We start from the raw sequence: 15737 nt of genomic DNA on the forward strand, positions 1-15737 counted from the left end.
CACCACAGGTGCTGCCATTGTGGGCCAATGGCATGGCTTCCATGGTGGAGTCCAGAGGCACCAGACCCCACCATCAACCACATAGTGCTCAGGCCTTGGTGGCTGCCTATCTCACTGAGGACGTGGAGCCACTGAACTGTGACCCCTTGGCCTACTGGGCGAGCAGCAGCCAGATGTGGCTGGATCTGGCCACAGTTGCCCAGGAACACCTGTCCTGTCCACCGACTAGTGTTCCAGGTGAGAGAGTGTTCAGAATTGCTGGTGATGTGATGTGGTGACACCCCACCGCACCTGCTTGGATCCTGGTTTGGTGGGGCAGCTGGTGTTCCACACGGTGAACCTCATGCTGCTGCGGTTCCCCAAGTTCCAGGTGCAGATGGAATGAATGCCACACTCCTCATTCTGTCCGCACCTATTTCCTTTTTAAAAACCATTTAATGCCCCGCTCTCAGAGCTGGAGGTGGCACTCAGTGCATTCACCAGCCAGCAGGGGAAGAACATGTCCCTGCTGAGCTTCTGTGCCAGGACAAACTTGGAGGTATAGTCTGGGGCTATGGGGAAGGAAGAGATCCCAAGCATGACCACTAAAACTGCACTCTGCCCAGGTCAGGAGGCCTGGTGGGACTGCTGGCTGTGTGGCAGCCCCAGGAAATGCCAGGACTGAGGATCTATCTGTTGAAAGCGGGGGAGAAAGCACCATAACCTCCAGCCACCACTCGCACACATACTCACACACTCACTCACTCACACTCTCTCCTGGCTGGGGAAAGCCTGGACACATCATGTTTTTTTACAGGCCTGAGGCTTGCTGGTTGCAGTGGAGTTGTGAGGCTCCAGGTGAGCTCAGCTTAGCTGCCTGGGGTGCCAGTTTTCAGGCTGAAAACCCCTTTGTGAGGCTGAGGAAGCACCTGCACTTGGTCTGTGTGCTGTTCCTGGATGGAAGGAACAACTGCACACCGGAATGAATGCACACCAAAAATCTGTCAAAGACAGGAATAGAACACCACCTGTCTCCAGTCTCTAAGGCCTGATCCTCAAAGGGAATTTACAAACCATTTTTCACAGAGAAGCCTATGAACTGAACTTCATCAGCCTCTTAGGTACAGAAACTCATGGACTCAATATAGACATTGGAATTCTGACACACTACAACCTATCAGACATCGTGACTCCCCAGGTACCTCTCCACTTTTACCTGTGCTGCTACATCCCCTTCCCCTTTCCACCCCAGCCTGTACCTCACCCCCTGGGTTTTTCAACCCAAAAGCTTGCTATGATCTCTTAACTATTCAGTTCGTTTACTAAAAGATACCACATTGACACAATGGACCTTGTCTGCTAGTACCATTTCCTTAGACCAGGGGTGGGCAAAATACGGCCCGTGGGCTGGATCCGACCCACAAGGCCATTCTGTCTGGCTCATGGGGCCTTTAAAACATTTGGAAAATTAATATTTCTCTGCCCTTGATTCCTGTAAAAAATGACAGGAACCAAGGGCAGTAGGACCCAGGGGAAGCCCAGCGGGTTCCAACAACAGTGGGGCCCAGCCGGGGTTTCTGGGCTGGGAGCACGTGGCTGCCCTGGTGCAGAAACCTCAGGTGAGGGCGACCCCAGGCAGGGAAGGAGTGTGGGGGGGGGGGGGAAGCGGCCCCTCCCCACCCATGCCTGGTGCCCCACTCTGCAGATGCTCACAGCCCATGCTTTGGGCCTCACTGGTGCTGTCCCTGGGACATTGGTCCCAAAACATTGGGGACATTAGTCCCAAGATAGTGACCAGGGGGTGGGGCACCTGTCAAGGGGTGGGGCATCTGTCAAGGGGTGGGGCTACCTATGCAGCACTTGACAGCGTACCAAAACTGGGTAAGTGGCCCTCCGCTCAAAATAATTGCCCGCCCCTCCCTTAGATCAACACCCCTAGCACCTGTCTCAGGTCAGCTGAGCAGAAGGACACTGGTCCCTGCGCACGTCTAAGTCCCAGGGCTGGGGCTGGGGCTGGCAGGGAGAGTTCTCTGGCAGCTGCTGGAGAAGAAGCTCCTGCAGGAAAGGAAAGAAAAGCTCTGTAACAGTTTGATTGCCTGAGATGCAGTTAGTGCTACTGTGCTGCTTACTAAGTTATTACTTGTTGTTATTTAAAGTGGTTGACTGGACTGAGGTAGTAGGAGAGGAGAAGACCTCATTGGGGCACACTACTGTGTTGTATAGAGGCCCCAGTGCCAGTGAGGGTGCGCCTTAACACACACACAAAGTCACACGTCACAAGTTTTGCTTGTCAGCAGCTTGAGATGCAGTTTTCCAGAAACCCCTGCACCTATTGTCTTGAAAACTGGCAGGCTTCATGGCCTCAGCAGGGGCTACCATGCCTGCTGGTTTCATCCAAATCTACCAAACAGTAATCAAGTTCTAGGCAGTTTCGTGCTTCCCCATTATACTCTATGGGTGAAACATCGAAACAGTACTGAAATAGCAAAACAGTTTCAACGAAATGAAACAGAACAGTGCTTCAAAATGAAATGAAACTCAAAATGAAACACTATTCCTGCGAAACAACTGAAGTGGAAACAAAATGATGATGTTTCTCACAGCTCTAGTTCCCTGTAAAACAAAGAAAGTAATTTGAAATACAAATTGTTAACAAACATGTTTTGGCTGTGATCTCCCTTTCTTCCTTCTGACTATTTTTCTTTGACTCTGGTAAATGTCCTTATATTTAAATCAGACTTGACTGGTCTGTAATTTCCCCATACCCTTTTCTTTGCCCTTTTTTAAAGATGGGCGTTATGTTAGCCCTTCTTGAATCCCTTGGAACTTTGCCTATCATGGATGACTTGGCAATATTAATATAGTTACAGTGGTGTTAGGAGCTAGGCCTAAGCTACGTGGGGCTGCTGTACCAGTCTGGGAAAGAGGTTTTTATGGCTTTGTCCAAATACTTGTAACAAGCAGCTGAACTCACGATATTTGGTTTCTTGCTACATGTAAAGACTGGTTCATAAGCAGTGATTAGACCACTGCAGACAGGCAGGAGTCAAACCACAGACCAAGTCAGAGGGTCAGGAATCAGTGACTAAGTTACCAGAAACAGGGAAATCCAGTGGCAGGTTGCAAATCATAGGCCGAGTCAAGGTTTGGGAGTCAGAATCCAGTGCTGAAGTCAGGGTATGCCAGGAGCTAGAACCAGAATGAGGAGCAAGAGCAAAGTCAGGGTGTGCTGTGGTTCAGAGCTGGAGTCGGAGAATACCCAGAGTCAGAATTGGAATCAGTGTGAACCAAGAGTCAGAAACAAGTAATAGTATGGTCATCCTGTCCAAATTCTAGACTACAAACAGAAATCCTGTTAATGCCTACATGTTAGAAAAGTAATAAAAATATTCAGAAAACAGATTAGGGGCACCATCAGGAATCAGCAGGGTTTTTGGGCAGAGTGCCAAAAACACCCACAACCTCATCTTGTAAGATTTTGGCCTGCTGGGGCAGAGGCGGGAGGGACGTGAGAGGCCTGATGCTTGTTGTAGTAGTGCAGCCTTGGCCTCTTCCCTGATGTCTGCCCCGAGGCACATGCGCAAAATGCCTTTGAATGTCATGTTCTGGCAACTGTGCCCTGTTTTAATTCTTTACCATTATTTAGACAAAGGAAAATAAGATGTTCTTGGCCTTAATAGCTAATTCCTTGTAGGAAGCAGGTAGAACCATAGCCAAGTCATTTATAATAAATTTATGGTACAATTACTGAAGAATTATAGCTTCTGATTGCATTCTGGCAGCTTCATGGTCAGAACGAAGGAAGGTTTATGAGAAGAAGAATGAAGTTTCATCGCAGGTTCACTAGGTCAAGAGGTACTATATACTTGACCTGTCACCTTTTGGTTAATACAGCCTCTGATGAGAATGATTTAATTTTAATAGTACCTTGCTAAACACTTCTATAAATGCCTTATTTTCTCACATGAAATGTTCACGATTTTCTCTTGAACCAGTTGGGGGAAATTGGAGTGCACAATGTATATGAGAAATAAGGATCCCCATAGGTTTAGAGATTTGGTAGCGGTGGGAATGTTGATTGCCATGGCTCTCGGAGTAGTTCTGGGAACCACAGCAATCAGTGCTGCCACTACCCCCTCTACCACTAAATCGCCAAACCCCTGGGGATCCCTGTTTCTCATAGTCTTTGGACAGACCAGTGCGTGGGGTCAGTCCACAGCCAAACTGTGCATATGGTCTCAGACCTTTTGCCCGGCCCCAGACCTGATATGGGTGTGCTTTGTGAGAAAAATATGGTGTACTAACATTCTCTCTGTTAGTGTTTTAACTCACTTCTGACATAGAAAGTTATATGTGACACAGTGGGCATGCTAAGCCTGAAATAAATCAGCAAATAAGACTAGAGTAAATTTTCCAGTCTTCCCTATCACAATGTGGGCTAGTTAAAAACCTGTTATCTCATAGGTACTTCAGTGTGTACTGTAGGAGATCTATTTTACTGATATTTTTTCTCATATTTAGTTGTCCAGAAATCAAGTATGTAGGTACTTCAGACAGCACACTAGGAATATACTAAAATAGTTATAAAAATTGCTGATGAAATTGCATATGCTCTAATGCAACATAAGTTGCATTATTAATGTTGTGGAATTGCAAGGAATGTGGTAGCAGTGCTAAGTTAGATTTTTTTGGGGGTGGGATTTGGAGGGGGAGTTGTTTTTTGTTTTTAATTTGTAAGTGAATATACAGTCTGTGATACTTGCCTAGTTTATCTAGGAAATTTAGTGCCATTATGGTTTACTATTGTCTGAGGCTGCTTCTAGACAATTATGTCATAAATGGACTTTTATTTTTCAGGCTACTGTCAGGTATGGACACAACTATACCTGGAAGTATGTTATTTTTATATTTTTATATGGACATCTGTTAGCTAACAGTGGAAGCAACTTAAATTTTGGCCTCCAAATATTCATCTCAAGTTGTCCTGTTCTTTTTATGTTTCCTGTCATTCTAAAGTGTCTTTATAAACCCTTCAAAGCAGCTGAAAGGCTGATTAATATAAGATAAATATGGCAGCCAACAAGGAAACCCAGCTAGTTTAATGCCAATTTGAATATTAATTATTTTGAATTAACCTAGTACAACAGAGGCTGAACAAAATGGTCTCCTCAGAGAGGAGACAGTGCAGAGTTCAGCACTGTTGCCCTCATCCATTGGTGTAAAGATGCTGCTCCCAACAGAGACATAAGCTGTACCTCATCAATACTATTCAAGAGGTAAAAGACAAGTAGAAGAAGATGGGATTGTACAAGTTTGGTGTGGGATTTTATTTATTTGCCTAATGTGGATATCCCAGACACTTTCTGTATTACTTTTGTAGTACTGTAAATAGGTCATCTCTGTGTACTCAAATAGCTCAAATAACTGTTTAAGGTGTTTAACTTTTAGCTTGCAGACTAAAATATTATACTTTTTGAGGTCTTTGTAGTATAATTGCTCTTCATCATCCCATTTATTCAGTTTTGGTTGTGGTATATAGTAGATAAGGTTTTCTAAATTTGTAATAGGGAAGCTATTTGATTCATTATGTTCCTAAAAAATGACAAACTCCATAAAAGTAAATATCAAGTATGTAGAATTTTTAAACAATACCATTTTGTTTTCTTTTGTTTTGCACTACCAGCAAAACACAGAGTGATAAGAACATTCAGTCCCTGATATTCCAGGGCTCAACAGTGGATAAAATGGTGAGAAATTATTAGATATTAGTGATGAAGCCTCTCAAGGTTAAATTATAATTACTCGCTAGAGAAGAATTATCTGAATATGTAAGGAGAAGTTAACAGGCCATAAAAGTACATGAAAGCTAACTTTATGAATAGTCAACAATCATGGCTGTATTAAGCAAAGTAACATTGCTGTATTATAGTCTTTTTACAAGCATATTTTTATGTTTGATCCTTAGCTGTATTAATCTTTTACAAGCATATTTTTATGTGTTGTTTGTTCGTTCGTTTGTTCCATGTCTCCAAAAATACTTAGAGAAGCTAGGCTAAGGTGGTTCACACTGTGATGTCTTCCGTCCTATTTTTCTGGTAAGTAATTAGTTCACTGGTTAGGATTCGTAGCTCTCATCAAGATTAGGGTTGTAAACCACCTATGTGTTATAAACCATCACAGCAAAGAGCTGAATGGGATTGCAGAAGAGCTCCAGCTATAATTAGTGCAGCATTTATTTCAAAGAGGACTGCTTTTCCAGTCAACCTCATGGGATCACTCATAAGCTTTCCCTGATTGGAGAGACCTTTGAAGTAAAAACTGCGATAAAGAGCTAGACCTCCTTTCTTCCAGTAGTTGGCAACTTTTTCCAGCTGTGGGCTGGAATGACCCAGCCTGTATTGGAGGTAGTCAGGTGGGCGCTAGGACCTGCCCTCAGCTGGTTCTTCTCCACATGGCAGCCTGGGGTGAGCACCAGCAGCCGAAGCCCCCTGCCATCAGCTGCTGCCAAATCCCCATATCTGTAGGCCATATGCCATGGCTCTGTGAACTGTACGTTGCCAACCCCCCCTGTGAATGAAGCAGGTTTCAGACTGCCTGGGTGCCAATTTTTTTCAGTTTGGGTCCTGCCTGGGTGCCAGTTGTTTTTTTCAGACTGCCTGGGTGCCAAGTTTTGATGTATGATAGGATTTCAGTGGTTAAACTGTAGAAGTAGGGAATATGCTAAAAAATAAGCCTGTGTGAAGTGGAAAATATTTGCTTTGGATTCAGCTGATTCAGACAACATTGTTTTGATTCAGAGATTTGGATCACTGTCCTGATTTGATTTGGCCAAATCAGATCCAAAAGTTTTGGTGCAGCTTCCGAGATTCGGCCATAGGCTAAACAGGCAGCTGACAGCTGTCTCCAGCTGTTGGGGTTGGGGTTGGGGGAGGGAGGGTGGAAGAGGAGTGCAGGAGGGATTGGGGCTGGGACAAGCTGCCCAGCCAGGGCGGAGGGGCATGTGACTCAGGGAGTGGGGGGTGAGGGATGCAGGATATGGGCGTGGGAGCACTGGGAGTGGGGGCTTTGCCTTGCTGCCTCTTGCCCAGTCAGGACAGGCTGGGGTGGGATGCGGACACAGTTCGCTGTGGAGGGAAGGGGGCAAGCAGCAGCAGACCATAGCCCCCACTCCCAGCGCTGCTGTGCTTGCATCCTGCACCCCCTCCACCCCAGCTGGCAAGCGGTGGCAGCGCCCACCCCATGACCCCAGCTGGCAGGTGGCAGCAGGGCAAAGCCCCCACTCCCAGCACTGATGCACTCACATCCTGTGCCATCCCCGACCCAGCTGGCAAGAGGCAGCAGTGTCTGCCCCAGCTCACAAGTGGTGGCAGTGTCTGCCTTGGCTGGCAAGTGGCAGCAGGGCAGAGCCTCTGCTCCCAGTGCTGCCACACCTGCATCCTGTATCCCCCTGCCCCAGCTGGCAAGCAGCAGCAGAGCAGAACCCCCGTTCCCAGCCCTGATGCAGGCATGGCAGCATTGGGAGCAGGGGCTATACCCTGCCACTGCTTGCCAGCTGGGGTGGGGAGGCAGGTGCTGCCACTGAGTGTGAGCTGGGGTGGGGGGATGGGCACTACTGCTACTTGCTAGCCAGCCCAGGGGCCATGGGTTGCAGGCACGGCAGCACTGGGAGCGGGGACTATGCCATGCTGCCACTTGCCCCTTTCCACCCAGAGCGAGCTGCGCCCACATGCCGTGCCTCCCCCACCTCCCTCCCTGAGTCCTGCACCCCCGCCCCATCTGGGCAGCTTGTCCCAGCCCCCATCCTTCCCTCCCTCATGCCCCTTCCCTCCCCCAGCCCCAACAGACTTACCAGCTGGAGGCTGCTTGTTTAGTCTATGGCTGAATCTCCAAATTGGCCAAAGCTTTTCCAAATAGATTCGGAGCTTTTAATTGGTCTCCTGATTCTATTTGGATTCAGAGATTTGATCCCCAAATCAGGCCAGATCTCCTCTGAATCATGTCAGCTACAGAAGCTTCACACAGCCCTACTTAAAACCTTCTGTTTTCTTTAATTTCTGTAAAACTTAACATATTTCTGCACAGAGAGGAAGCCCATGTGCATATATGAGTACAGAAGAGAAACAAGGAGACAAATGTAGAAAGGATGGAGAGTACTGTTGATGATAAAATTAGTATCTCACATAAGATTTTTCCAGCAGAAGTATGTGGGAGACCAGTGGCTGGAGGGAAACTGCCAAAACCGGTTTTTTCTTAGTCTGATAGACTTGCTTATTTGTTCATCTTTTCTTCATAATTAAAGAAAAGCCTGCCTTCTCTGCCAGACAGAAATCCTAAAATGCCAGTAGAATTTTTCAAGACAAGGTCTAGGTGTTTGCTCAACTATGTGTGCCTTCTCTTCTTTACCTTTCATTGGAAATGGTTAGAAAAAATTGGAAGAAATTTAACTGATTCCTTTTGTATAGGGGTTCATTCATTGTCTGGCCTTTCTACCACTGAAGAATATAGTTTGGCAGGCAGCCTGGTTTAATGGAAAAAGGTTTCAGGGTATAAAGGCATGCTGCATGCAGTATTGCATTGTAACAGTTCAGTAAAATGGTGTGATACAGGAATCGTCTTCAAATATTTTCCAAATATTTCTGACCTGCTTGTCCCTTGATTTGCAGGCTTGTTGTGTCAAAAGAACTCTGCTGGTCAGAGCCTTCTATTAGTGTAATGAAACAGTTGACAGGTAAAACAGAGCTGCTTCAGTTGCCGGAGGCACTGCTTCTGGAGAACAGGCCATAGACAGCTGATGCAGGGCAACATAATTGACAACTGGGAGAGAGAAAGGGAGAAACACTGGATGACGTGAAGAGGAACAAAGCCTTAAGAGATTTTTTTTATAATATTCTGTTTCTTTATGTTATGGAGTGAAAGAGCTATCTTCAAAACTTATTCATATATGGAAAGGTAGCAGCTGTGGTATGGAAGACGTGAACTAATTGATCTAGGTTACAAGAAGCAGTACAAAAATGGCTGAGAAGTATTTCTGCTATGTGATAAGCTAAACTGAGTCCTTTGCTAAATTGCTAAGAAAGAGAGAAGGAAAGCTAAAATTTTAATGAAAGTTTCTAAATGCTAGATGTGGGGTCTGGTAAACTGCCTTGCATAATGAATCAGAGCAAAGTTTAACCCATACAAAAATAAAGCTTGCCTGCCTTTTAAGATATATTGCCAACCTGAGGTCAGGTGTGTAGTTTGTCCCTAGGTTCTGTTAAGGGCCATGCCAATCTATAGTTGAAGTGGCTTTTTATTTGTAAAGAGTAGAGGGTTTTTTTCATGGACCTTTATAATTTAAAACTATGGAGCCTCACACAGTTCTGCTAAGCATTCAGTGCTGTTCAGCATTTTTAAGCTGGACAGTTCCCAACAGTGCTTTATGTACCAGCAAAACTAAGTTGAACATTATTGTGATCCTTTTAACTTAAGCTTGGCTATTTCTTTAGAACTGACAGAGTAAAGAGCATGGGACCCTATACCAATGGCTCTAATTTAATTTCATTTACTGTTTCTTCCTCTTCCATTAGGTTACTCTCTGAACTTTCTAAGACAGACTAGATTAGTTAGGAGCTCAGGGCAGTGAGCTAAGATATAGAGCATTTTGTTGAAGGACTGTATGTAAAAAAGGAATGCATGAGAATGCATGAGAAAAAGTGGGGAGGCTGATTAATTGTGTTGAGATGTAAACCTGGACTAGGATACTGATAAAAGTAGAAGACACTGTAATATTAGGGAGGAAAAAACTAGGCGACTGTGGCATTGATGCCTACACAGTCAGATGGATTGCAGATTGGCTCAAGGGTTGTATTCAGAGGGTGGTGGTGGACGGGTCATATTCGACCTGGAGGGAACTGGGCAGTGGAGTCCCCCAGGGCTCGGTCCTGGGGCCTGCGCTGTTCAATTTCTTCATCAGTGATTTGGACGACGGGGTGACTTGCAACCTATTTAAATTCGCTGATGATACCAAAATTTGGGGTGAGGTGAGCATACTAGTAGGGAGGGAAAGACTGCAACAAGACCTGGATAGGTTACAGGAGTGGGCTGACATAAACAGGATGTGTTTCAATACTGACAAGTGCAGGGTGCTGCACTTAGACAGTAGAAACCAGCAGCACACTTATAGAATAGGAAACTCCCTTCTTGAGAGCACGGAGGCAGAAAGGGATCTTGGAGTCATTATTGACTCCAAGATGAACATGGGCCGACAATGCGAGGTCACGGTTGGCAGGGCTAACCGCACCTTGTCGTGCATCCACAGGTGCATCTCAAGTAGAGCCAGGGAGGTGATCCTCCCCCTCTGTGCGATGCTGGTCAGGCCACAGCTGGAGTACTGTGTCCAGTTCTGTGCGCCCCATGTCAGGAGGGATGTGGACAACTTTGAGAGGGTCCAGAGGAGGGCCACCCGCATGATCTGGGGACTACAGGGCAATGAAAGACTGTGGGACCGAAACCTGTTCAGCCTTCACAAGAGAAGGCTGAGGGGGGACCTGGTGACTGTCTATAAACTCACTAGGGGACCAGAAGGGTTTAGGGGAGACACTGTTTCCTCTAGCACCCCCTGGCATGACAAGGAACAATGGACACAAGTTATTGGAGAGTAGGTTTAGATTAGACATCCACAAGAACTACTTCACAGTTAGGGCGGCTAGGAGCTGGAACCAACTTCCTAGGGAAGTGGTGCTGGCTCCTACCCTGGGGATCTTTAAGAAGAGGCTTGATGACTACCTGGCTGGACTCATTTGAGTCCAGTCTTTTCTCCTGCCCGGGCGGGGGGTTGGACTTGAAGATCTACAAGGTCCCTTCTGAGCCTACTTCTATGATTCTATGAGATGCATCATTGGGACTTAACAATAACTGAGAAAAAGAGAGAGAAATCAATGTCTCAGTTTTGGTTTTGCACCCTAATTTCTAATAATATTCCTAGTTTCCTAGAATACCAGAAACAGCTAGCTGATCATGTGGATGGCCTCTGAATACTTGCTGTAGAATGTTATTTTCTCACTAGGGTGTTGACACCCAGTAACTTGTGCTGGATTAAAATTTATCACTTGTGCCTTAGCTAAAACTAAGTACCCATTCAGTCCTGATTTGACGATTTTTAAAGAGATGAAAAATTAATTATTTCCCTCACTAGATTGTGTCAATGATTAATCACCCCCCACCATTAAAGGTTTGGGCTTTAATTCTGTTTTAATTTGTCTGGTTTTATAATCAGCCATTACGTCTTGTTGACTTTTGGAACTATTTGTTTCTGACATTATTTTAAAAAGCAAAAAAAAAATGCTGCTGAACTAAGTATTAAATAAAAAATGTAATGTGAACTGGATATTATTAATATTAAGAGGGCTGTCATATTATCACTGTTAACCCCATGAAAGTACATAGAACACACAAATCCACCTAATGTTAATTGAATCGGTTCTTCCCAGCTCTGACAAAAAAACAAAAGCCTTTTTCTTATCTAACTGTGTACATCTCTGCTCTGTGTAACCACCTGTTCTTATCACCACTACACCTGTCCTTTCTTCTCAATTCAATCTAATTGTTTTAAGTTTACTTGCTGCTTCTTGTCCTAAATTAGGTTGTTATCTATTCGGGATGGAAACTTTATCTTAATCTGTGTTTGCAGGGCTTGCTACAGTGAGGCCTATATCAGTTTTGGAATCTGGGGGTGCTGTACAAATGGATAGTGACCTCTCCCGATAAACTTTTTGCCTTCTTTTAAAGGCACCCAAAGCTACAGAAATTTTAAAATGCTAACAGAAATGTATTCGTGTTATAAAGTAGCTCTTTGTAAATTCTATCTTTATTCATATCTGACACATTAATGCAGAAGTGCTGTTGTCAACCTCATAGAGGCACACTCGTATCTGCTGGGAGGTTAAGAAGTGGTAATGCTATAGTAGCAACTCATTAGGGGTGCCCTGATAGATTTTGGGGGCGGATACCGATACCCAATATTTAAGGAGGCGTATCAATCGATACCGATACAATTTCTGCCTCCAGTTGATAAGTCTGTTTGGTGGAAAGGGAGGGGGGAGGGAAGGGGCATGGGGGGGCGGATCAATGCCCCCCTGCAGTGAGGGAGGGAGGGGGCAGGGTCAGGAGCTGCCCAGCTGGGGTGGGATAGAGCCACGGCTTCTGGCAGTGGGGCAGGGATGGCTTCTGCTGCTCCTTGAACCCCGGGAGGGCACAAAAGGGGTGTGTGCCCCTAGATCTGCACAGGGAGGGGCAGGCAGGCAGGCTGCAGTTGAGGCCTGGAGCTGAATCAGCGCAGGGCTTTTCTCTCCAGGGACTGGGCTCAGACTGGATACTGGTGGCACTGGGAGGGGGCTGCAGCCACCCCAGATTTCACCGCAGCTCCACACCCAGCACCACAAATGCCAGCCGCCCGGCACAGCTCTGGCTCTTCCTGGTGCGTGGGTGGAGGCAGGGCATTGACTCAGGGCTACACCAAGCAGCTGAGAGATGCAGTGCTGGGAGTGGAGGTGGTGAAATTTGGGATGGCTGCAGCCCCTCCCCCTGTGCTGCTGGCGCCAGCTCCAAGCCTAGTCCCCAGTGAGAAGAGCCCCGTGCAACTGCAGCTGCAGCCTGCCCATCCCGCCCTACACAGATCTGGGGGCACACATCCCCACCCCCCATGCCCTTCCAGGGTGCAAGCAGCAGCCACAACTGCTCCCCCACAAGCCCCGCCCCAGCTGGGCAGCACCTGCCGCCCCCTCCATCCCTCACCATAGGGGGCATTGATCTGCCTCCCCCCACACCCCTTCCCTCACTCCTCTCCTTCCAGCACGCCAGACTTAACCACTGAAGGTAGCTCTCCATGCTGCCGGCTGTGCTGTTCGCTCCCTGGGTGCTATGCATTTATCGGCCAAATTATTGGCCTCATTGGGCCGATTTTTGATGGAATCAGTTTTCCTTATGTTGGTACTGATCCGATATCGGACTGATGTATAGGTGGACCTCTACAACTCGTGCATGATGCAGTCTCGTGACTAAGCTGTCCTAGGAGGGTAGTGTTACCATTGATTCCCTGCCTCTCCCCTCGACACCACTTACTTTTATGGAGCCTGTCCCACATTCAGCAGCCAGGACCTGCCTTGAATGCAAGGCAGGTTACCATACATTCTGTTTTGCCACACAACAAATGTATCCTACATGTTAGTGGTAGATTGTTGCTAATTTTACTGATGGGTCTCCAGAATTACTGTGCTGGCAGAGTTCTGAAATCATCCAGTGTTCTTTGGATGACCTTGAAACCCAAGTAAATTCCCAGGACAAACAACAGGTTCAGCAAACCTGCGCATGCCTGTCTGTCTATAAGCTCTTTCCTCCATCTTAAGAGGACCTTATCTGTTGTTGTTTTGGAAATATTAGAGTTTTAGAGGCTAAATTGCTGTAGCATTGCTCCTTCTCTGCCTTTTTGCTTCCGGTAACTTCATATGATTTATTCTTGGCACCCTCAGCAGCATGACCAAAGCTGGATACAGAGGTAAAAGCAGCTGATAGAACTTGATCATGAGTCTTTTGAGTACTCTAGCTGCTAATCACCCAGTGATTGGCATTTTAAACTGAAACAGATTTTAGGGCAACAAAAATGACAGTAGCAATCTGAAAATGGTTTGTGCTGGCTACCTTCCTACTATTGTGTCTCAAGGGGTTAGTCATCTAACTGCTCTTGGAATGGGATGGTTCTGTACAATTAATAACCAAGGAGAACCGCAAATTATGCTCTGTATTGATTCTGTTCTCTTGCATTGGATTTTGTTAGGGGCATATTCTTCTCTTAACTTCCTGGCATAATTCCCAATGATACTAATTGGAGTTGGGTGCAGGTAATTTTACTGTAGCACACATTTTCAATATTTATATGCTTTATGGCTCGAGTATACCATTTAAAGCTAGACACGAGGGAAGAATTACTGATTCAGGTAGAAATGTGTTTAGTAATGAATTGCTATTGATTTCTGAAATACAGAAAGATTAAAATTTTAAGAGAATAGTATATTATAGTCAAAGAGGAAAAAAAAGGCCAAGAAAGTGCCACTTCATTTAGTGTGTTCCTTTGATTTGTGTGGTGGTTTATCAGGGAAATGACAGAGGCATGCACTTCTTTAAATACTTAAGGCTTTTGGGTAGCCTTAGTGAATAATTTTAACAGTCAGGTTTATGTGGAGCCAGTTTAGGGTAACTTCCTATCTTCTTTTTAATTTTTTTGCTTGGCGTACCATTGGAGCTTAGTAAAAATAACTTTAAAAATATATAGAGAGCGTTGTTAGTTTTTTCCCCCTGTTCTGGTAATAATCAATTTTAAGATAATTTTGTTCTTTGTTTCCTTAATAGTCTGATACCTACCTCTGCATGTCATTACGTCTGCCAGTGGATGAGGAAGCCTATGTAGGTGAGTATTAGTTGAATGGAAAATCTGATCAAGCCCTTGTGAAATTATTCAACAGTTTCTTTGACTCATATGAGCCTAATCTTTTACTGTCAGAGTTTCTAAAATACATTCATCATGCCTAATGCAGAAACAAACTGGAGAGAGCTACTTAGAGTCAAGATAACAAACTGTAGCTGGAGAGATTCATGAGCAATAGTAGTTAAGGAGCTGCATGCAGATGCCTATAGCAGCCAATACCGAGCCGTCCCATTTGTAAAGTATTGGCTTTCTGTCTGCGGTTGGATACTTAATTCCGCTTCAGTGAACAGACTGTTTATTTACCTGCCTGTACAGGCTGTAAATCCTTTGCACTTACAATCAACAATGGGCACAGTAAGATCTTACCTGTCTGCAAAATATATATATTCTGGCCTGGATGACGTGATGGGTAAATGACAGAATGTACTGCAATAGTTTATCGATGTTTAGATCAAAGAAGTAGATAAGTAAAGTAAGCACTATGTGTTCAGTGCCTCTTCTGGACACCTTCAGTTTTATTCTATTTTACTTGCAAGCATTTAGCTGTTCAGTAAGAAAGAGAAGACTTGCAAATAGTTTATTTAACTGAAGTTGGTTTCACCATGGTATATGGCTGGAAAGAAGAACAGAGGTAAAGGTAGACCATCTGTATTTTATCCACTTCCCATTATCCCTGTATGCCTTGGGGAACGTTCTGAGATGGTGGCTCTTAGATGTGTATAATTATTTGCTGCTGGAATGTTAAAAAAAATTATACATCTATGTTGACGGGTTTGCAAGAACTGGTATTTAGATTTGGAATAGAACAGTATGCTTACATTTTTACACTGTACTGTTGCAACAATCATAGGAATAATAAAAATCGAGTAGATTTTTCTTGAGGCTTTCTAACATGAGCTGTCACTATGTAGTAATTGAAGCAGCTGCTGACTTGAATTATCTTTTGGCTGTGAGACTTGACCCCTAGAAACTAAATGAGCATGAAAAGATTATGAATGTAGTTCATTCTTTGATAAACTATTTCTTACCATACAGGTCATGTAGTAAACTCTGCTGTTTCTGTGCAATTGAAAAACTATATACCAAACTTTATTTATGCACAATTTATATTTAGCACTTCAATGAATTTCAAAATTGCAGTATGTTCTCACTTAGAAAGTGAATAGATTGCATCTTTTATACTTTGCAGAAAGTTTGTTTCTGTAATTTGGCATTTAGAAACATTACATATATATAGCATATGTTTAGTTTGTGTGCATTTTAGAAGTGGCATACCAAAAGAGCAGACTTTTAAAATAAT

At 44.8% G+C, this 15737-nt stretch overlaps 1 protein-coding gene across 7 annotated transcripts in view; it reads left to right on the forward strand.

The window, feature by feature from the left end:
• The window catches only part of PAM (peptidylglycine alpha-amidating monooxygenase), a 269026-nt gene that overhangs the window by 122732 nt on the left and 130557 nt on the right, over positions 1 to 15737 (forward strand). For all 7 annotated transcript variants that reach the window (XM_090038336.1, XM_090038338.1, XM_090038341.1 and 4 more), the window contains exon 4: positions 14362 to 14419. In XM_090038336.1, the coding sequence (XP_089894462.1) occupies positions 14362 to 14419 (58 nt within the window). The remainder of the gene's footprint in view (positions 1 to 14361; positions 14420 to 15737) is intronic.

Source organism: Crocodylus siamensis, chromosome 3 (assembly GCF_052110815.1).
Source record: "Crocodylus siamensis isolate JL-2025a chromosome 3, ASM5211081v1, whole genome shotgun sequence".
Taxonomy (NCBI): domain Eukaryota; kingdom Metazoa; phylum Chordata; order Crocodylia; family Crocodylidae; genus Crocodylus; species Crocodylus siamensis.